The sequence below is a fragment of the Netta rufina genome, assembly GCF_964035555.1.
Source record: "Netta rufina genome assembly, chromosome: 6".
Lineage (NCBI taxonomy): Eukaryota > Metazoa > Chordata > Aves > Anseriformes > Anatidae > Netta > Netta rufina.
In genome coordinates, this window is record NC_140129.1 from 8,923,539 (window position 1) to 8,947,100 (window position 23,562).

The following is a 23,562-nucleotide window of genomic DNA, read 5'->3' on the forward strand; positions in this document are numbered from 1 at the left end:
AGCTACGGTGTGTGGTCTTGGCTGCTTGAGGAAAGTAAGCAGTCTGTCTAATGAAATGCTCAAGCGACAGCAGATGCTGCTTCCATATCTTTCTCATGAGAAGTTATGGGACAGAGTAACAATATTGGTTAGTGCTGTTTGGGAGAAGATAATCATTTATAACTCAGATGGTTACGGGGCTATAAAGCTGGGTGAATCAGGTGCCTGAATGCAGAGCATAACTTCTATGAAGAACTGTCGTTACTAAAAGCCTCCTGCAAGTTGCCATTATACTTGGAAAGCAGTCAAGTGGTTATTTATTCTCCCTATCAAAAACTTGCTCTTCTAGTTGTAATTTATATTGATTCGATTCTTGATGGTTGGTTATGTTTATATCTTAGCTTAGCCTTTCTTAACAAACTTCTTCCCCCTGTACTTTGATCAAGCTGCTTAATCGTTCCTTTAATAAACCAAAAGGACTGAGATCCTTTTGGCCTTCACTATTAATTGTTTTCCAGCCTTAATCTTTTCTTGAAGTACTACACTGAGCCCCTTTTAAGTTTTTACCAGTTGATTTGAATTGGGGATACTATAAATTTACATATTTTAGTGAGATAGACAAGTCTAGTGAAAAATTTGCAGAGAGAAGGTAGGACTGCAGAGGGTGATGAAACTAAAACATAAAGAAGGGAACTGCTTAGCACTTTATTCAGCTCTGTCAGGCTAAGAGCACACCCGCTCCTGAGAGCAGAGTGGTATTAGCTTATGTTATTAATCAGCTGTGCTTCTCTGTATGACACAAGTACAGCCACACTTTGATGTGTGCTACAATTGGCATCTTCCATAAGTATGAGGCCTTCATTCGAATCCATTTGAATGACTATTACTTTTTTTAATCCCACAGTTTTGGAAATGTCAACTCCAAGGTGTTGCTCTTTATGAGGCCACTTCTACTTATTCTTTGCTTTTCTTTGCGATACTTTGCTACAGTTCAGGACTACTGTTTTGGTTTGGATCCATGAAAAATTCTGTTTTGGTCGCAGCAGCTTCCCATGTAGTGGAAAACTTGAACCTCCATCTCTTGAGCCCAGATGAGTTCAAACCCTGGTAGGTACCGAACTCCCCTGTGGAAAAGCAGCCAACAAGAATTTATGAAGGGATACAACAGGCCACGTTGCCTTAGTTGGTGTTGTGACAGCATTGTGCCAAAACATGGCTCTTTTTATTACAGTTTGTAGAGTATGACAGTGTTCAAGTACCCATCACTTCTCATGTATGTCTGTCTAGAATGACGGAAGAAAGGCAATCCTATGTGATCATCTATGGAAAGAGAATGCCAAATGAATAGTTTCACAGATAATATGCCATCTTCCAGGATTGTGTGTATATATATATTTTTTTTTTTCTCTAGCTGAAGATTAGATTGAACCACAAAATTCAATTTTATTCATTTCCATCTTCTCCGATCTTCTTCAAGCTGTGTTTCATTTTTAATTGTTTAGAGCTTGCAAGTAATACCAGTACCTCTCCTTTCAGACCACACTATTGGCACTTTTCAGTTACTGTGCATGAATTCAAGCACTGGATTCCAATTGTGTGTAATTCACAGCAGCATAAGGGGAATTCAGGAGTGGGACTGCCAAAACAATTTTAAAAATAGAGAAGGTGACAGATCAGTATTTCAACTCCTACAACCCCACCTCAAACAACTGAAAACCCGAACAGGTAATCTTGTTAAATATATGTAGGATAGGGCATGCTTCTTTTCCAAGCTTTTGCCAGGGAAAACTCCTGTGTGTGCTCTCAGTTAAAGGGGAGCACACTGGGGAAAAAAAAAAAAAATCATTTAAGAAACCGGTCCCACAGAGTTGAGCTCATGTGCACTGTGACCCTCCAAACATCTATGGCAGTGACAAATGTTTCCCATGAAGAAATTAGTCCTTTTTTAGTGGACTGAAGCCGTTTTTTCTCCCAACTAAGGAGAAGGAGCATTTCCTGACAGGACGAGACTCGCCACGAGGTTTTCCCGCCCTCGCGCGGGTCTCCTCAGCAGTCCGTCGCGGAGGGGTGCGCGGGAAGCCTGGCGTCGCCCTAAAATCCTCTGGGGGCACAGGGTGCCAGAAAGCTTCAGGAACGCTAAATTAACCCAAAATGAGTGAAACCGGCCCCTCGCCCCGGCTTGCGGCGCCTCTCGCGAGAAGGGAGGTGCCCGCCACCCTGGCAACGGTCAGCGGCCATGGAGGAGCCGGCGGTCTCTGAGGCGTCCTTCTGCCTGCAGAGTATCCTTCTTCCTTCCTCCTCCCTCCGGGGGGCTCCCCTCATTGCCCCCGATGGGGCTGAGGGTGGCCCGGGGTCCCCGCGGTCCCCTCAGCGCCCCTGCTGCGGTAGTGGGGCTGGGGGCGGCTCGGGTAAGGCGCAGGGACCGGCCCGCGGCGTGCCGAGGTCTTTCACCGACTTTCGTGGAAAAAAAATATCAAAACAACAAAACAAACGAGCAAAACCACCACGTTTTATAGGGTGTTGCCTTCGGAGGATGTAAAGGGTGAATACGAAGAGGTGTTTGTTTGCCTAGAGGGACAGGAGGGTCTGGCTGCTTTACCAAGATGTTTGTTTTCAGTGGTGGTGGTAAAAAACCCTGACTGGGTTTCTTTATCAGACCTCTATCTCCCCGCGTTAGGACAGGCTAAAAACGAGTTAAAGTTTTGAAATTAAATCCTCTCTTGGGTTTGTTGATGAGTAAACACAAAATATCCACGCAGAGCTTGTAAGGAGGACTTACAGCCCCACCATGCTGCTGGAAGAGGTGCTGGAAATGGCTGCTGCATGGTACTTGCCCAGGTGTCCACAGTGGGTTTTTTACTGCTGTATGATCAAATTAAAAGTTCATAACGCAGTAAACCAGGAATAATTTTATTTTCTGAGGCTCTTAAAGAAAAAAAGTAACGCTTTGAGTTCTTCTCAGGATCAAGTTGCGGCACATTGTTAGGTGTTCGTAGCATTTAAATGTAAATTTTGGTCAGGTCACCCAAATTTTAGTTTTGTTGCTGGGTCAGCATGGGTCTGTTGTGGCTGTCTTAGGTGTGAGCTGCCAAATGAAGGAAATTTTGCCAGATTTGGTTTAGAGGCTAAATAAGCAGTGCTTATGAGTTAGTCTGGCACTACTAGTAACTTAGTTTTCTTGCCTTACAATAATTAAGATGAAAGCCAATTAAAAAGGAGAAAAAAAAAAGCAATAAATTAAGAGGAAGATTGGCCTCTTTGAGCTTGTGCCTCAGTTTCTAACTTCCTGAAAATGCACTCCTGTTTCCAGGCTGTGTGGTGTGCTGAGAAAAGCCCTGCATCATATGGGTGTTTAACAAAACACAGCGTTTGCTAGGAAAACACAAGTTTTAAAACTTAATTCTTCTGCTTTATTGTGCACCTGGATATGATTTTTTGAGAACGGGATTTTTAACTTAAAATTTTAGTCTTATGTGCACAGCATTTGTAATGACATGTTAGCTTAAGTCTATAGCAGATCACAAAGATAGCAGGGTTGATAGAAAATTCAGGAAGAAAATGAAGTTTCCAAGTGTTTTGCTTGTCAAGGGTGTGCTGCCAATAGATTCAGCGTTTCTATCTGCATTGGAAGGTTTGGTACATGGGGATAAAAAGATAATCAAGATGGAGGTGAGGGGGAAGAATCATTTGTAGCCTGTACAAAACATAGCCTTAGAAAAATAGTCTCTGATCAAATCAGAAAACATGGTGGGGAAAAGTTGCTGGGTACGGTGTTCTATTTAAATGTACTTTATTTAAGCAAGTCTTTAGTTGATACATACTGTACTGTGAAGTAATGAAGAGGGCTTAGGGATTCCAGAGGAGCGTGCAGATTATTTACTTTGTACATAAAATTACCCCATATATATTTCCATAAATATGGAAATAATGCCCGCCTTCTCACAAAAATGATGTACCCAGGTATTTACACTATGGGAAGATGACTATTCTTTTAAAAGGTGTTGTCATCTGGTAAATGATTGCATGCCGTATTAAAAAAGGGACATTTTAGAATATTACCCTAATTAGTCAGCATTACTGTGTCTTTATCTCAACTTCCAGGTTGCTGCTCTTCTCTTGCTTTTTAGAACAACAGAGGAAAACTTCTGCTTTGCACTCATGCCTTTATTCCTTTTTTCTTTTTTTAAAAAAAAAAAAAAATGTAATTAGCAGTTCAGAGGAACTTTCTCCCTCTGTGTTGAAGGAATAAAGTCCAGGAATTTGGAGTTGTTTCACTGGGATGTGGTCAGTCACTAGTGTGAGGCCCCCGATGTTCCTATCGTACTGGGCAGGAAGCAGGCAATTGCAAACCAGCCTGATGCCAAAATCCTTAACTGTGATCTTGAGTTTTCTTGGGTCAGCTTCTAAGTGTCATGTCTAAACGTGAGCGATTTTCATCTCACTTCTTTTTGCTCATCTTGATGGACCCACGTGTGGTCCTAGAGTACCATGCTGGGAAAAGGTGTGTTTGTTGAACAGCACGCTTTCTTTGCCTTCCTATTAAAGGTGGAGTTCTTAATCTAGATTACTTCTGGTGCAATAGAAAACAGTTTTAGGCCTGTTAACAGAAGCCCCCAGACGATTACATTTATTTTTTTCTCCTTGTGAAAGAAAAGAAAACATAAGAGACTCTTTTTGAAGTTGAGTTTCTGCATAGCTTTGATTTTAGTATTAAACGCTTGAGAATCAGTCAAGTTAGGAAACAAAATTTTACAGAGAGACATTTGAGATGCAGAGAGTCTGTGACTTGAATTCAAGTCATGTGTTCCACATCTGTGGCCTGCGATGCAGTAATTAGGGAATAAAATTTGGGGGCATATCTGTTACAGGCATTAACTTTTATGTACTTAAGCCTAGATAGGAAATTCTTAAGAAACATTCATGCCCTTTTCCTATTTATGCAGACAATTTTTATAGTAAGCATGTCGTGTAATTGTGCAGTTGGAGGTACGCAGACGTGCTTTGTCTTGATTACTGAAAAGGAGGCTTTTATTCATGCAGTGACTCCCCTATTTTTTGTTGTTCACAAGAGAAAATGGCATCTCTTTGGCTATTATCTCAAGACTTACCTCTCTGAAAACCAAAGATGGGTATCCTTTTTTGGATGTGACCTCCACCTGCCAGCCTTCTAGGTGCTTACAATTCAACTGACACCTCTGATGCCATGATGCTTTTTTTTTTTTTTTTTTTAAAGAAGAATTCAGACTTGGGAAATGATGTTAAGCTGGAAAATCATGCATTTTTTTGCCTCTCCATTTCATCTCCTGTTATGTAAAGAAGCTACGGTTTAAAATTGATGTGTGTGAAGTACTGAATTGCCAGCTTTTCTTTTCTTCAGAAGTTAATTTCTAGTTTATTTACATGGGTCATTTATAGGCTAACTGATTTCCTAGGGAAACAGTCAACAGCGCATCTTACTAAAAACATTTTAGTTATACTTTCACGGGCTGTGACGCTAGTGGATGAGATGTTTATTTTGGTTTTGTTTTACACCATTTGTTATTTTAATGAGAAGTTAGACTAAAGCATTTGGAAGAACTGTAATTTGCAATGGATTTTTATAATTTCGAAGTTCACTTACGTTTGTATTGTAGATGTGTTGTGATTATTATTTAAGGCACTAGCGTCAGCTTCAGTAAATGGGCTAGTATTCAGTGTTTTATTTCAGATGCTCATTTTGGAACTCATCTGCATTTGATCAAAACTGCCTTTCTCTGAGAGCACCGAGATACTTGTACTTAGAAGCATGAAGTCTGTGGAAGTGTCAGTGCTGTAAGACCCTTGTGAAAACCAATGACTGGATACGTGAGAGCAGAATTTAGTGTTTAATTCAGAATAATACTGAGTTCTGCTTTTGGTGGTTTGATTGGGTTAGTCTAAATGGTGGTTAGACCTACTAGGACAAGTTTGATTCTGTGCACTGATGTAATTTTTGTTGGAGTTGTATGTGTCCATCTAAAGGCTGGTGGAAGCCTTGAGAGTTTGGCAGTGTAAAGAACAAGGATGAGCGTGGTCATAACAGATGGTTCTTTTACGGTTTTTGAAATTCGAACAGATCCTGTGCACCAGCTGTTTCAGACTTAACAAAACCTGCAGAAATTACAATAACAGACTACTGTAAAGATGATTACCAGTATGAAGAGGTAATTGACTAAATCGGTTATCTTGTGTGATATCTGTGATATTCCTGTTTCATTCTTTTGTTTTACTTAAATAATGTGAGGGAGGAGTGGCATAAATCTCATTCTGTAAAGTGTGATGATGAGTAATCTTTACTTTTCAAGAAGAGATTTAGTGTCAATTTATGTATCCCTTTCATTTCAACATCAATACTTTCAAAAAAGATGCAGCTATTTCTATTACAGCATATGTATAATTAATATTTAAACAACTGAAAATGTATTGAAATAGGGCACAATATTTTTAATGTGAATGAGATTGGGAATGAAAGTACTTACACTCCGAAAGAAAGATTTATAAAATATTGATTCTCTTACTTTAAACTGCTTCATTTAGGTTCCAGCAGATGATGAGTTTAGTCTTCAGGAAGATGACGAGGATCTGTCAAAGGCTCTGCAGACCATTCAAGAGCAGACTGAAGATGCCCACATCTTAGTAAGAATTTTGTAACTATTAGTAAGACTGTCTATAAATTAGTGTTACTGGGTTGAAATTTGCACATTGTAATTGATTTGAATTATGAAATACTTGTTGAAAAAGATGGTAATCTTAGAAGTTTCTAGGAGTAACTGTGTCACAGGGGAAAAGGCAACTTAGGTTTCCTGTATCTCATTTTCCTTTAACTTCTGTTCATTTTATGTCCCATAGATGACCTCGTATTTCAAACATACGGGTGTATTTTAATTTTTTTAAAATATTTTAGGGTTTGTTTCTTTGTGAATAAATTGGATGTGTGTGTAATCCCTGACATGGAGGAGAAATATTTTTAATCTATTCATCTTTCAGCAGTAGAATAAATAACTAATCTTGTACCTCTGTTGATGGTTGAACTTGAAGAATGGTATGAAACAGTTTTCTCAACTTGATTAAATGGATTAGGTACCGTGAACTTTTCTTAGATCAGAAGATGTGGTTGAACTCAAATTGTCTTTGGTTTTGTGTTTATGCTGATAGATGTCTGTCATCTTGCTTCTTGGCTCTTTATTTGGATGTGTTTTTTTCCATAATTTCAGAATTGAAATCATGCTTTCAACCTTTAGCCAGACATTAATAATAATAAAAAAACTTTTAACACACTTGCTAGTTTCTTGACAGTTTTCATAAGGATATGCTGTATATTTTGTGAGGCTCAATGACAAGATTGTTTGATGCTAATTCACTGGAAAAACCAAGTGCTGCAGCAAATGGTTTTGCTGACCCAAGTACAAGCACTGTTTCCTGTGAATTAATACTGAATCAATATTCCAACTCTGAGCTAAGAAGCATGGTGGAAAGTTGTCTTCACATGATAAATAACTGGTACATTTTTTTGCCCCCAATTACCAACTTCTGAGCTTGGCTAAAATAGGTTAAATTAGGTAATAACCGTATCTGAGAAGAGCTGCACTGCAGTAAACAGTTTTAAATGATTTTGTGTATATTTGCTGTTCATAGTATCTTTTATACGCAATACTTTATTAAAGATTGCATTTCAATACTGTATGCAAATGTTTTGTTAAGAAATTTTGTAGAGAAAGCACAGATCAAGTGAGCATCTAGAAATATTTTAGCAATTTGCCAAAGGCAGAAACTCAATTGGGAAACTGTGGATATTTATAGTAACTATCGTTTCTTTTACACTCTATTAAAAAAAAAAAAAAAAAAAAGGTCAAGTATAACTAGGAAAAATTAAGAAAAATGTTTTATTTTCAAACTTCCTTTCAAGGTAACTAGCAGTAATTACTAAATGAAAATGAGCCAACATAAGCTAATGAGATAATGCTTTTCGCCATTTTTTCCCCCCGAAAACCTGTCTGAATTAAAGTTGTTTCTACAGGGAATATTAAGGCATTTTTATTTCCCTTCCGGATCTGTGCCTGGGTGCAGTGGAACTACTAAGGCTTCCTCGCCTGCAGATTAGCATTTACAGTGCGTGTTTTCATGTTTGGATCCCAGCAGAGAAATGAGGCTGGCAGAGCTCTGACCTCTAAATACCATTTCCCCCTTACTCTGGGGGGGCTAGTACAGTGGCTAATACAAAGCAGAGCTGTGCTGGGCAAGGCATGCGCAAGGCATAGCAGGGATTTTGCCTCCTCTCCCTGTTCCACTTGTCCTTTCTAGTTGCAGCTCATGATTTATTTTTCCTGTTGTCCTTTGTTTTAGTCATTTTAAAGTAATATGATTCACATTTAAACACAAGCAATGGAATACTTTACTTATTAAAGAAAATGTTCAGCTGATGGGGACCCTGGGAGAAGGTTACAAACTTCTGGAAAAACAAGCAGATAAAAGAAAGCAGTCTAAATAAACTTTCTTCAGTAGAGACAGCTATTACATTTCATTTCCAAGACCTTTGTTTTCTTAGTATACCAAATATAACCTCAAGTCACATTGCCTTTGTTAGCCGTAGTTATGTTATCTAGGTCTGATTATATTTTATTTGATCTTGTTAAATAAACTTTGAATCCTTTCTTCATTCCTGTTTTTTTTTTAATCTGAGTTTTATGCAGGAACATGTCATTTTGTTTTCCAGGGAAATTATTAGTGTATTTGGTGTTAATCGTGTTTCACTAGACAAAACATCTTGCAAATGTTGTGGAAGTCCCTTGCATTAAACTTATTGCACATTTGATCAATAATCACTCCTTATTTTACTCTCAAAATCTTTTGAAGATTGTATTTCAAAAATAAATATTTAGCTGATATAAAGAAATACTTCAAAGAATTCTGACCATTTAGTCAGAACATCATGGGTTTTGCCTGTGCCGCTACTACAGGGTATCTGTTCACACCGCATATATCAAGAGGTTGCTTTTTCCTTCTTTCTAGAGAGGTCAATATATACAAAAAGTTACTGTTTGCCATTCTATGGGTAGTCATCTGAGGTTAAGATCAAGTTCAAGCAGTTAGCTTAATAGCACTTCTGAAGTCTGCAAAAGAACAAGGAATTTCCCTCTGGTTTCTTGAGGCCCTGTTCCAAGACTGTGTGTGGTAGACTGCCTTTATTTCTCCCTGTGCTGTTCCTTGCACAGTTCCTCAAATGCTTCTCAGTGGTAGTATCTAGCCAATAAATTCTCTTCTGCACAGGTGAAATGGATTCCTATCATATTTCCATTTATTAAGGGAATCAAGCTGTGTCATTTCTTCCAAAGACTGACTTTATAGGCGTGTTTGGGTAGCTACAAGCAGCAATATTAGACATTTGCCTCACTTAGAATAAAGAAAGAAAAGCAAGAAGAATGCAGCCACGCGTCTGCAGACGTAGTCTTCAGTCCTTGTATTATCACAATTAGAAAACAGATCTGTCTGTGCAGTGTACCCAGTAATGAAAATAGGCCAAATACTGCACTGCACTTGGCATACTGCAGCATTCCTAGTACAGTGCTACATGTCTTGATCTTATATGCACATTTCTTTGTTAGATAGGTTGCTTGGATTAAATGTGTCTTCTGTATCATAAAAAATAGTGATGAGATCTTACAGTATAGGGAATACTGCATGTTTTAGTGTATCAAGAGAAATGCCTTAATCTCCAAGGAACTTATGCAGTTGCATTGATAGAACTCCCACAAAGGATATGAATAAGTTGTAAATGGCTGGAGTTACTAAAATTCCCCAGCCAACAGATTATTTTATATTGAGGAGATATTTCGGATTGAGGAGATATTTTGCAGTCACAGCCTCTAGCATTTCTTGATGAATATCTCAGTGGAATTTTGTTTTCAGTTAGTACTGAAGACAAGAAAAGGTAGGCATGTGTTCAAGCTCTTTCTGCTTCTCATTTTGTCCCTATAGTGGTATCTTTTTTCATAGCATGTAGCACACATCATAGAACCTTGGTTTCTTCCAGTGCTGCCCTTAAGTGATTTGATAATCGTCAAGCCCTGGTTTTGGTCTTTCATTCTTTCCCCAGGTGGACAGGCATGTGCAGTGCTGTAGCTTGTCTTAATAGCCTGAGCTGTTGTAGCATTTTTTTCTCACTAGGGAGTTCCCAAATTCTGAGAGAATTCTGAGAGCTTTGCATTTAGATAAGTCAAGTTGCTGTAATCCATTTGAAGGCTGGATGAATTACAGCTACCTCTTTAGCTCCCAAGTTATGGCAGTCTCTCTCAGCTGGTTATCTTTAAATGGCTTTGGGAAAGGAAGGCTCAGGCTGGGTCAGATTTTATTCTCTTCACCCCTTCTTGCATCTCTGAACCTCTAGAAGAACTTAACAGCAAACTCTGCGCTGAGTGGGCTGCATGTGGTTGGGTGGAGGCAAGGAGTTGGCATCATAACGGAGAGGTATGGAAGGTGCTTTTTTCTCTGCAGTAAAATGTTCTGTTTTGATTGAGCTTTTGGCAACTGTCCTTGACCCATGAGTTGATCTCATCTTAATAGCTGTCTATCTTGATGGCACTGGAGGAGATGCATATGAAGCCTCGGTGCACCATCTGCATTCTGCTAACACTTGTAGCAGTGTCATCTGACAGCGTCACTCAGTGTCTGCACGTGGATGTTGAGAAGAAAGGGGAAAATTGGTCTTTGTGGGACTTGTTCCTAGGTAAGAGACCTCTTGATGGAGATGCAGCTCTCGGTCTGTCCGTTGTTTGCATTGTCATTAAAAAAAAAAAAAAAGCGCTATTTTTCTATCACCTTGGACTTCTGCATTTTTCAGGAAATAAAGTACTGATTTTTTCGTTGTGAGTTTTGAAGGTTGCAGGAATATGAGAGCCAACATTTTCTCTCTGCTCTGTGACAGAAGAGCATCCATCAGATGAAATAGTTTCAGGTTCATATCAGATTATGCCAGGTTCAGAGTACAAAAATCAGGTGGTTTTTGACTTCTCTAACCTTCCACAGACCTTGATATTAGAAGGTATTGGATCAGGGATTGCAGATCTAATCGACAAAGACAAGGGAAACGTTCAGCTGTACGCTAATAGATCTATGACTTTAGATGGCCTCAGAAATAGAGTATGATAACTGCATTTCTCTTGTAGGCTTAATAACAAATATCAAATTTTAATTTCAGGCTCTGCAATCAGTTCTGACCTCAGAGAAATCAGTGTCTGAAATACCTGAAGCGATGGATGACTTCTTTTGTAATTTTCTGGTCAGACTGGGGATGTCCAGAACCCTCGACTGCTTCCAAACTGAATGGTAAAACATTTAAATGACCATCTGACTTTGAGAATTTGAAAGTAAATGTTCAGGATTCAAATATTTCAAGTATTGCAGAATTTATTTATATGTGACATTTTACTGAATTAATGAACATGTTGAGAGTGAGGATGAAAACTATTGTTTTAAGGACAGATCCTCCAAAAAACTTGAATCCAAGGAGTTCCTAAACAGGTACCTTTGAAGGACTGCATGCATTTTGCCTAACTCTAGATGTTTACAAGCCTGAAGTGGTCACTTCAGGCCTCTTTTATGTCTAGTGAAGGAAAACATTCACTTTTAGGCTGCAACCCATCTGAGTTATTTTATCCATCTCCTTTAAGCTGAAGTGAATTCAAGTGTGTTCTTTTTCAAGTATGTTCTGCACTCCATTGGCTACCAGAGAAGACCAGAAACCAGCTGCAATGCAGATGTCATCACTGGATGAAATGGGTCCAGTGCAAAACGATTAGCATTTCGTTGCAGTAGTGCTAAGAAATGAGGTTTTTGTTTTCCTGTTTTCTGGAATCTGGGTGGTTGCTTAAAAGCTGAATGCTTTGTAGTTTGATATAGTGTTTTCACTTGATAGTGTGTTTTCAGACCTTCATCATAGAGACCTTGTACTTCGAAGTAGAATAAGAACAGTTTTTGATACCTGGTAGTTTGGGTATATCAGTCAAAATAATACGGTATGTTTTAAATTTAATTTCTGTAGTAATTGGAAGAGTAAACTCTTTAGCTGTTACTATCTTCCTTTCCTCAGCAGAGCAGGGATTCAATGTAAAATTGTCACAGAAGTTTATAAGTTCAGCTTCATCTAAATAGCCTGCTTCATATATGGAATCCCTCAGGTTATATAATTTTTTACTATTGATTAGCTAGAAATGCCGCAAAGCTTGAGAGGACAGCCGAACTATTTTCTAGTAAAAATGATGCTTGTGATGTTGTCTAGAAATATTTTCAGTTACAAGCTTGGTTTGAATCTGCAAGTTACATTGGAAAGATTCTGAGAAGTGGAAATGTGAAACATCTTTCAGTTGGAGTTACCTTGTTGTCAGTCTTGAAACAAGAGGCATTCCGAAGTTTGTTAACAAGGTGCTTTGAAGTTGTGCAATTTGAAAAGTAGTGAATCTGAAAAGTTAAAAACATTACTTTTCCTAAAAGAAGTGGTGATGCCCATAGGCTATTAAATTGTATTGGAAACAGTCTCTAGCGGGGAGTAACTGCTGTTGTTGATGAGACTCTAGTTGTCTCAGTGTAGAAATCACCAATCAGACACTGCCTCTAGAATTAATAATCCGTTTTTTGATTGCGTAACAATGTGACTTAAATGATTCCTTAGAGAAGGAGCACTGCAGTCCTATGATTTTTTTTGTTTGTTTTTCGTTTTTGTTTTTTTTTTTTTTTTGACAAAAGGACTATAGGAATAGCATTAAGTTTCAAGAAGTTCAGTGTTTTTTGGGGAAAAGATAATTAATACTAGATGGATATAAATAGTGGCCTTTTAATGAAATTTCGGCTTTTTTGAAGTACTTGCTGTTGGAATTTATATCAATGGCAAAACTCAAATTGCTTTTTAATAGAGCAAGAACAGGTTTTAGCAGGCTCTATCTTGTAAATCCTCAGCTGTACATATATATATTTTTTCCTTTTTAAGTAGTATTTTTTTTTTTTTTAGATTTCAGTAACATTACAAAAAAGCTCAGCGTGTCAGGATCTAATCTTAGTGTATTGAGACTGTCTGCATTTAATACCTTATTTCAAAATGTTTCATGTTGGTTTGAGATAGATAATTTGCAATATTAATGAAAGTGAGAACAGATTAGTGTACTCAGGTTCCTCATTATGTATTGGGACGACTCTCTCGCTCTCATGCTGTGGTGATCAAGTACTAATGGAATTTAAAATGAGAAATTAATTAACGTAGAGAAAATTTATCAAAAGGGCTGCTTTGAAATAATTGTCTGTCTAAGATCTAAAGGTCAGTTAAATTGGAGCAAATTATCTGTTTATTTCAGAGTTTGAGAAAACATTGTTATTCTGTCCAGCTGTATAAAATGTCATGGTTATGTTGTATTTTAAGCCAAACCCATTTTTCTTTGATGGAATGAATAAGTTCATAACAATTTTAGTGATATTTTCACATACGTAGTTTTTTGCACATTTTTTCTTCCAGTTATACTTGAAGGAATTTAAAATCAGACTTCAAATTATTTTTAGAATATCTAATTTACCATGAAGTTTTCTGTTCCTTTGATATACAAGACTTTACAGTGCTTTTGTTGCTTATGAAAGATATTGGATAGACAGCTTTGGAGTATTGAAGTGCAAGGGCTGATCAACTGTAAATTGATGTATCCGACAGTCTGTACCTCTTAATCCCAGAGAGCTCACTGCTGCTGGCAACATCTTGCCAGGCTGATGAGCAGATGAATCACACATGCACATGGAGCTCTCGCTCTGTGTAGTTAGTGAACTCATTGGGCTGGTCATCTCCAAGTGGTCCTAGAGACCTGGCAACATTTCAGCTTGTGAGGAAAATGAAACCTGCGGGCTAATTACAGAAACATGATTTGAAAATGCTTTTCTTTTTAATTTGGTTAAAATTATGAATAAACTTACAGGACTGTGCAAGGCAACAAATTCCCTAGTTGTTTTGTATGCCTTGCAAAGATTGCCTGGATCATGCATAATAGAGCGTATGCAGTGAAGCTGTTGCATTTTCTGAGTATAAAGATAGATTTATTTAAAAAAAAACATATCCTTTTTGCAGAATAAAGACAATGGTTGTAGGTTGTGGTCCTCCATGTCGCAGCTCCCTGAAGGCAGTGGAAACAGCCTACTTATTTCAGGCAGACCTCAATTTCCTCTGTTCTGGGTCCTCTTTAGCCTGGAAATCATGCGGTCACACTAATGTGTGCTATGCTGTGAATTCCTGAATCCTGAGAGCGATGAGGCTTATTAGTTCTAGGGCAGGATCACACTAAAAGATGGAGGTTTGGGACTAAAAGATGGGGGTTTTGGATTAGAACTAGCTCAGGACACAAGGTAGCCTCAAGTTCAATTTCAGAAAGTGAAATGAGCATCTGCTTTCTTGTTCTTGTTGATGGGAACTGACTATATAAACAAATTAGAATAAAAATCAGGTGTACCTATTTTTTTCTTTCTTGAGGTGATTCAATAGAATTGGTTCTTGTTCTCGGCTTGTGCTTATTATGATTGAAACATGTCTGTCTGTGAATGTTGGCATGGATTTACAGAGCGCTTGCAACTGCAACAAATGAATGCACAACACATATTTCAGATCAGGAGCATACAAACTCTTTCCTAATATTGTGCGTGTGTCCTAGCTATATATTCTAGTTATCTGTTTAACTTCTCACTTTATCACGGAAGCATATACATGTATTTATATTTATTTAATGGGAAGTATGTAAGGATGCCACAGGAGACTGAAATTTGGACCCTTTTTGTCTTAATCTAGTTTTGCACAGGTCACTTGCCTATGGAGCAAGTATAACGTGGTAATACACAGTTTCTACTTGCATGCCAAAATAATAGATGGGAGGAACACACTAGGGTATAAAGGGTCTTTTATTCTGTGTGCTCATGTTTTTCTTAGTCTTCTGTTCAAACTGTCTAAAAGGTTATCAGTTAGAATTATAATTTTCAGCAAGAAGTTCTTGTAAGAGCTAAAACTTGAAATTGTAGTCTGTGAATGCATCTCCAGGTGATTTGTCCCTTGGTAAAGGATTATCCTGAGCTACATGTCAGTTTAATTGCAGGGCCTCTCTGCAACTTGATTCCTTTAGAACTCCTAGAAACTTCAAATCAGTGTAAAGCATATAGTAATAATGTATTATTGTAAGTCAGCGCGCTGGGCTTTGATCATAAAATCATAGATGGCCATCTGTTCCTGAAGCTTCCAAATTCTTGGTTAACTTTAAATGGTAGTTCAAGAATTATAACTCACCTGTTCTGAAAGCTTAAAATAATGTCCCCATGTGCATGGAAATAACTAATTTCATTTTGCATCACAGTTCCTTTCTTTAATGGAAAGCAGTGAGAACAATAGCTGTGTGGCAGTCAGCAAGGTATGCAGGAGCTCCTAGAGTTTTACAGGACTAGTTTGATGAAATGAGATCTCACAACGCAGTCTTGTGTAGCTTTCTGTTCCTCTTCTACATGCACAAAAGCCTTCATTTTTAGTAGCACACTTAGACAAGAGTGAATGTATTGGTATTAATTGTCTTTCATTAAAATTGTCTTTCAGGATTTTTAGCTCTGCTGGAGGCTAACTTAATCAGTTACCCATGTCTGTTGTGTCTTCATGCAGAAAGCTGATGGCTTTCATGGATTGCACTTAAGGCGTTCAGGGGAGACAATTTCCTGACAAATAAAAAAGTTCATAGATCTGTGATGATTTGCAGTGAGAAGTGCCCTTATCTTCAATATTTGGATGGGAATTGTATCTGCATATCAGTCAATATTTTTGGAAAATGACTAAGCTTTTTTCTTGGTATTAAAAGACTGTTGCTACTACAATTTGCTGAAGAAAACTAAGTGACGATGGAATGAATTTTGCTTTGGACACATTCAGTTTAATCTTTCAAAATCCTATAATCTTTTGGTGGCAAATGTAAATGATAGCTTAATTTATAGGGATGAGTGTTCTGAGATTATGCATAGAATTCATGAAAGCAGGTGACCATAGCAGTTCATCCAGGTATAGGAGTTTGTAGTGTTCCTCTTAATTTTTAGTAGGTATTCTCTAAGAGTCACTTGTGAGATAAGAATCCCGTATTCTACAAAACTTCTTGTTTCCACAGCATGTTTTGGTGATCTAGGAATGCTGCTTACCGTCCTCAGATTTAAAGCCTGCTGTTTATATCTATGTGCAGGATAGTGTTCAGGATGTTTTTATCACTAATTACTGCTGTTTTTTTCCTACCTTCCTAACTGAAAAAATACGCACTGATTCAATATGCTTTTCCTCTGAAAAGGTAAATAATATTCATATTATCCCTTCCATTGAGTTGATACTTAAAACATCTTCCAGCTGCAGTCAAGATCAGCAGGGAAGAAAACTGTGGGCCTAGCAGATGTCTGATGTAAGCTATTTATAGCTCTGCTGAACCTATGCTGAAGTGATAGAGCTCCATAGTGCACAATATCTTTATCTTCAGTGGATCTGTAAAAGCTTGTACTAGCTGAAGGTCCTGCCCTTCTTTCTTTCAGGATAAAAGTAAACAAATGCATATTTTGTACTGGATTCTGGAATCACCTGTGCAGTTTGAGCACAAGTATCTTATCATATATGTAGGCTTGAATCTTGATGTGTTTTGAAATACTCTGACAAATCCTGATAGCTTATAATCATTCCTTGAACAAGTGTAGTTCTGCAGAATCATTTACTTTGTGTAGTGACAGTCATGTTTTTCTGAATCTTTTCTAGTAACACTACTTGCTTTTTTTTTTTTTTTTTTTTTTTGATAGAGGATACTTAAATACTTTCAGTTGCTCCTGGCTTCTATGCGGAATTACATGCTGCCCCAGATTCACTTCCACTTCTCAAAAATGCAAGTTAGTCTGTACACTTATTTAACAAAAGCAGCCTTCAGGCTTCTACATCACAGACTCGTTTCCTCAGGGGCTGGTAAAATAGATAAATATAAGGAGAAAGCAACATAAGCACACAGGAAGCAATGAAGAACAGGAATGAAGAAGTTTTCTTATGTGAGCTCAGAGTTCCATGTTGATGATAGCCTTTAGAATAATCCATCCTGTTTTTTCACAACTTTGTCATCTTACTTGAGTCTACAGAAAAGAAAATCTCTTGCGTGTATGACAGCATATGTGAGAAAAAGCATTGTATGTATATATGCAAAGGCTTAAAATGTTAAATCAGTATTTAAACAAAAATTTTTTTGGTCTTTAAATTATTTGGAAGAAAGGAAGGAATGGAACTATTTTATAGTTGAAGTAGTGTTACAGAGGGCATGTCATTAGAATTACAAACAATAAGAATACATTTTTTAGAATGAAAGTGGAAAAACAGAACACAGGAGTAGTAATACTGCTAACTGTTAATGATTATAAAAGAGAAAAATGCCTTCAGTTGGTAAATATGGTTCTAATTTATAAAAATGCTAGCATGAGAAAAGAAACATCAGTGAACTGAGAAGTAGGAAAAATGGAATAAAATCCAAAATCCCTTTCCCTTTTCTACTAGGTATGAGTTGATAGAGAGAGGTGCCTTCACAGCCAAAGATGTCGGACTGGTGCCAACTGTGTATACCCAGAACCAGCAACTTCAGGCAGAGAACATGCGTTTGAGGAAAGATCTGGACAGCTATAAACTTGCTGCTAAGTATGTTACTTGGTTTTAATGAAACTTTGCTATACAGTAGTAAAAGGCCAGATAAAATAAATCTTATAAAATAAATTTGTGTTCATTATGCTGGCTGCACATATTTTTGCTTCTAGGTGACATTTATAATTAGTTTAATTTTTTTTCTGAGCTCTGTTAGAAACCTAAATCTTAATTTCAATTATTTGCCTTTACTGGGCTATAGAACATAATTTTCAAGATCCAGTAATCACAACAAATTACTACAAAGAATTATGACAGTATAATATATAGAAGTACTAAATAAATGATTATATGCATTTTCTATTAAAATACAGTACTATAAGTTATAACTGCCATGAAATACCAGTATAGGGAAAAAACTATAAATTTTTATTTAAAAATGCGAAAATCTGTTGCTGTGGTCTGAGAGTTAAATGGTATGTCAGTGTAAATGACCGGCATTGATTATATCTTTGTACATTGCAGTACCTGATTTTACAAATACAGTCATCAGAGAGTTAAAATATTTACCCTATGTAATGGAGATGTAGTAATTAACTACGCATACTGAAGGTAGATCTATACATGATGATTGAATTAACCCTGAGAGCTAATAATGCACTTACTTTGGTTTTTGCAAGTGCATAATTTTAAAATACAGGGCTGTAAAAATAATTTAACTCCATCTCTGATTTTCTTCAAGATTGCTCAAGCTACTCATTTTCATTTAGATTGTTCCTCTACACGAAAAATAGCTACTCAGATTTTAAATAATCATTGCTGATGATAATAACTATCATCAAATGATTTTCCAATGATAATCACTTATAACATTCCAAATAAATAAACTAATTGGCCGTAGTCTATAAGCTATGTAAACAGCTTTAATAATCACAAAGTCAAATATTGCAGTCATTTAGACCCTTCCACTGGCGCATGGGCCACATAAAATGCCTTAATTTTCATCTCCAGTTTCTTTGGACATTGGATTTGGGTGTTGAATGTCTCCTGTTAGAATGGGAGAGCAAGAAGTTGTCATGTGCTGTAGAAGAAGGCAAGACAAAATCTAGCCCATATGAGAATTACTTTCCGTAGTAATTTTAACAGACTTTGCTTCCTTTTCTCACTTTTTTTTTTCCTCTTGTATGAAGCAGAGCGTGCCATAATAAGATAGTGGGAGCTGATAGTGACTTGATATGAGTTGACATGGGCTTGTATTATTTCTTCATGATTGTTTAAGAACATAAAGTTCAAAATCTTTCACCGTGGTCCTGAGTTGTTTTCTTTCCCCATTAGGATTTCTATATGCCCATTCTACAGGGCACCATAGAACTTTTTGTAGCAGATGCCTAGTTCAGACTAAAAGACAGAATGATAATGTGGAACAGGAAGAAGGCATGAGAGAGAAAAGATAGCCTGTAGGAACTGAGCGTATTAGCAATCTGTTAAATAAAATTCCCAACAGTCACTGAAGTGAACTGTGCTTAAAAAAAAATAACTAAAAAATCCATTAACTGAAACTCAGCTCTGCTTCTTCATGCTGTAGTGTTTCGTGAAACACAAAACAACAGAGGTCTGGTCATGTTGCCTTTTTGACATTACAGAGATCACAGTGACATATAGAGGAGTTTGGTAGGTCACAAATTACAAGTAGACTGATTTCATTGGCATTTACTGTTAAATACTGCACTTATTCTGCATGTACCATATTAAAATGCAAACTAAACTACAGGTCCTCCTCCTTTCTGTGATGGTAGTGAGAACTTTATTTTCATAGTCTTTCTGCTGCTATCATGACTGAATATATGTAGTTGTGAAACAGTCTGTGATAATGGTCACTATGTTATTTTTCAACCTCTTATTTCAAATAATTTTTTCATTGTTATTAATGTTATTGTGTGCTTTGTGACATTCATTTCAGTTATTTATTTTGAGTGTTTTATGAATGAAAACAGTACTATTTATGGAATGACGAATGAAATAGAACAATTCTGCAGTACGTATCATGAATTAGTGTTCCTTTGTCCTTTAGATAAAAACCTGATTGTAAAAAAACCCGATTGTATCAACCTATACTAAATCCTTTCATTGATGTGGCTGTTAAATTTTTTTTCTTGTTTATCCATTCAATGACTGAAGTCAGTACCCTTGCTACAATAAAGCAAATATTCCGGCAGGAGCCAAAATTACCTGGAGGTCAGTTTGGATTTTCAAGTTTGTGAGAGAGAACTCACCGACTTACACTCAGACCAGAATGCCTAAGAGCACTGAAGAAGTGCTGATTTGACTGGTTAGGAAATAATGATTCCTGATCAAAGACAGACCTAGATTTTGCTACGTGGATCAGTCAGAAAGCTTTCCTGGTGCAAATGCAGTGCTGTGAAGTGTATTTGAAGATATCTTTTAATTACGTTTGGTATTTCTGAGTTGCTAATCTTGACAACCTTCAGCTGAAAGATGGTGTTTGGGGCTTAAGTGGTAAGGGGGCCCAGGCTAAATGACTGTAAACGAAGTACCTTCTGATTTTATGTAGTTTAACAATTGTTAGAAGATTTACAGTGTCTAGAAGGGATATGTAATAGTATTTTGGGTATTTTAATGTAGCATTTACATGATTGCATGGCAAGCAGGTAAGCAAATAGACTAAATTTCAGTCTGCTGGTTACATTTCACTGTGGATTTTAATCATTTAAAGAGAAAATCAGCAGCCTCAGTTCCTATGTACAATGAATATATACTTTTAATAGGTTGTCCAAGATCCAGAGCCATCTTGATATATAACAGCATCACTGGAATACATAGATTAATATGAATAAATCAGCATAATTCTTCTGTTCCAAAGCTAGTGGTAGTTACTGCCTTAAATACCCTTTAGATACACTGCTAATTTTTATTTAAACTTTAAAAACAGATACTATATTCTGATAGGTTTGTTGTGTGACAGTAGATAAAATAGACCCTAAGTGTATTCCGTTTCATGTTATTTTATCTTGAAGGCTACAGTTGAGCTCTGATTCTTTGATAAGGGGGTTATCTGTTGTGGTATTTCTCTGGTAGTATAGATACTTTCCCAATATACAAGAAAAATCTGAAAACATTATCTCTGAAAATTGTTGACTATCTCTTATAGTAGACTAGTTGAGTTTAATTCATATTAAATGTTATTCATGTATGTTTTCTAAAATTGTCTTTGTATTCATTAAAACGTTGAAAGCTACAACTTCCAGCGTCCTGAGGAATTAAATACAACTGCAGTGCAGTCAGATCAGGGCTTGATTTTATCAAACCCTGACCTCTTTTGTTGTTGTCAAACTACTTGCTTGAGAAAAGTTTCAATGGAGAGACATTGACTACAATCTGACAAGTATTTTAACCAAAATAATGGGTTATTAACTTTGCTGTGGCTGTAGTAACATCTTTTACTCAAAGAACAACCCATCTGCTTAGCTTGAAAGTGTTGGGTTTTGTATTCAAGGTCTTACGGCAAGTCAGATTTTATGTGAGGGGTGTTACGATGGAGGCGTTTCACAGAACTATTCTGAAATCATTGATTCATTTACCTCTCAATTTTTTTGCTATTCACATGCATTTGAGCAGAATCATTAATCTGTACTTTGTATCTCAATGCCAATATCCCAAGTTACGCTGTTTCACAACTTCTGATATTACTGTGCACACATATACAAAGCTATGTACATGCCTATGGCTCCTTGGAGTCTTTTTGCAGTGGTTCCTGCAGGGGCAGCCCTGCCTTTTTCATTTCCTTGCCAGATTTGTCTTAGCTTTGACTGCTGCACAGTGTTATTAGATTCTCTGTGCTCTACAGATCTAGCCGCCCCTGCTATGAGCAGCAATTCACATGTAAATGTGCACATGTGAATATGATAGTTCGTATAAGTAGTAAATAAAGCAAATGTGTGCATATATAGTAAATATGTATTATTTGTACTATTAAGTATAGTGCAAGTTATATGTAATAGTTACAGGTCCTCTTCCTGGACTTGTAATTTTTGCATATTACACTGTCATAATGGCTTGCCTGATTATTCAACTCCTATTGAAGAGGAAGAGAGCTTTATTTTAGCAAAGAACAAATATCTAGTTACTGTGCGAGGTAATTTCAGTCTTCCTTTGTGATTAAACAATGCATCTACTAATCATTACTACGAAACCCACCTCAGTAAAGGCAAGGAGAATCTGGGTATACTCAATATATTCAGGCTATTTTGTATTATGTTTATGGAGCAGCAAATCTGAGTGTCATGTATATGTAGAATGTACTTAGGGAAAAACAGGTGATCAGTAAGTTTGCAGTTTTGGATTTGATCTTTTCGGCTCTTACGTGTGGAGGATAACACCTGGGGACAGGCTGCACGCTACTGAACAGAGCCTAGAACTTTTTTAGTGCATTTTTCTTTCCAGAAGCTCTCTAGAAATAGGAATTTGCAAGGCAATGGTAGAGTTAACCCTCTGCATGTGTCCTTCTAATGCGCTGTTATGATGGGCTCCAGATCTGATGTAAATACTAGAAAGTCTAGTATCTCCAAAGTCTAGTAACTCCTGCACCTTCAATGCGTGCCTCCACAAGGTCCCTTGTGCCTAAAGTAAGGTTGACTTCAACTCTGGGATGTATAATGCTAGAATCCCTATGGGTTTTGTATAAAGGAACAGAAGAAAGGTAATGGTGAAAGTCTCCACTGTTTCGTACATTGGTGAGCAGCAAAAAGAGGTCAAAAGCATGTTCTTCACCACAGGACGTAGTAGCAGAAGTAGGCATGTGTATATCTGAAAATGTATTCTGTGTGTATTCAATGTGCAACAGGAGGAGGCTAATACCTTTCTCATGCTTTTTCTGTTTACATGTAGCAAAGCAAAAGAGGCTTTCTTAAAAATGCAGAAAGAACGTGACTTCCATCGAATGCATCATAAGCGAGTGGTCCAGGAGAAAAACAGGCTTATCTGTGACATTAAAAGGTAAAAAACAAAACAAAAAGCCAAGTTGTTGCCTGAAAATAAGATAATACAGCGGAATTTGAAGTGTTAAAGTAAAGCTAGCTGCATTTACTTAGTGTCTTGGTAAACTAATTCCATCAGACCATTCTTCTATGTACTGTGCACTTACATGCCTATTAATTTGTAATGAACTTCTGTATACTTTCCATGGTGTGATGTGGTATTAATAATTATATAGTATTTCTAACAGTTAAAAATATCAATGACATGTTTTCTCACCTGGATCTTTTGCTGTGAATATGTAATGATTTTAGATCCTTTGTCCTTAATAATGGTAACTGGTATCCCACTGAGTTCAGAACCACACACAGAATCACACAGAATTTCTAGGCTGGAAGAGACCTAAAGATCATCGAGTCCAACCTCTGACCTAACCTTGGCAATTGTGATTCCTGTAGCTGGTATTTTCTATTTTTACACCTTGAACTTGCTATGTGGAATTTACTATAATGCTTTGGTTGCAAATAAGTTCAAGCTAGGCCACTGGTACAGAGGTATGATAATTTATTTTGTAATATTTAATTCCATAATTCTGTCATTCCGAAATTCTGTTTTCTGTTAACTGTATAAGATTAGGATCTTAGCAGTTCTGTGAGGTTGTTGAGGAACTATTTGTTGTCTTCTTGCTCACAGGCTGAAGGCACATTATGCATCCTATGAACCAGTGCTGAAGCAGATGACTGAAAAATACCAGAATACACTGAGACAGAAAATGTTAACTAGTTTGGAGAGAGACAGAGCAGTTGGGCAGGTAAAATTACCTCTTGCAAAACTGCATGGAATGCTTCTGGTATGTAATTTGATAAATGAACAGGATATTTCTGGTAAATCAACTCACTTATATGATAGCTTGAAGCAGAATAGTGAGTTTTGTGTTA

At 37.1% G+C, this 23,562-nt stretch overlaps 1 protein-coding gene across 1 annotated transcript in view; it reads left to right on the plus strand.

Moving 5' to 3' along the window:
• Positions 1-2,215: 2,215 nt before the first annotated feature.
• Positions 2,216-23,562, plus strand: part of SPAG16 (sperm associated antigen 16) — a gene marked incomplete at both ends in the record, with an annotated part of 378,554 nt that continues 357,207 nt past the window's right edge. Inside the window, 7 exons of the mRNA XM_084289402.1 lie at positions 2,216-2,387; positions 6,088-6,161; positions 6,535-6,633; positions 11,192-11,319; positions 17,552-17,689; positions 22,538-22,645; positions 23,318-23,435. Coding sequence (XP_084145528.1) covers positions 2,216-2,387; positions 6,088-6,161; positions 6,535-6,633; positions 11,192-11,319; positions 17,552-17,689; positions 22,538-22,645; positions 23,318-23,435 — 837 coding nt within the window. The remainder of the gene's footprint in view (positions 2,388-6,087; positions 6,162-6,534; positions 6,634-11,191; positions 11,320-17,551; positions 17,690-22,537; positions 22,646-23,317; positions 23,436-23,562) is intronic.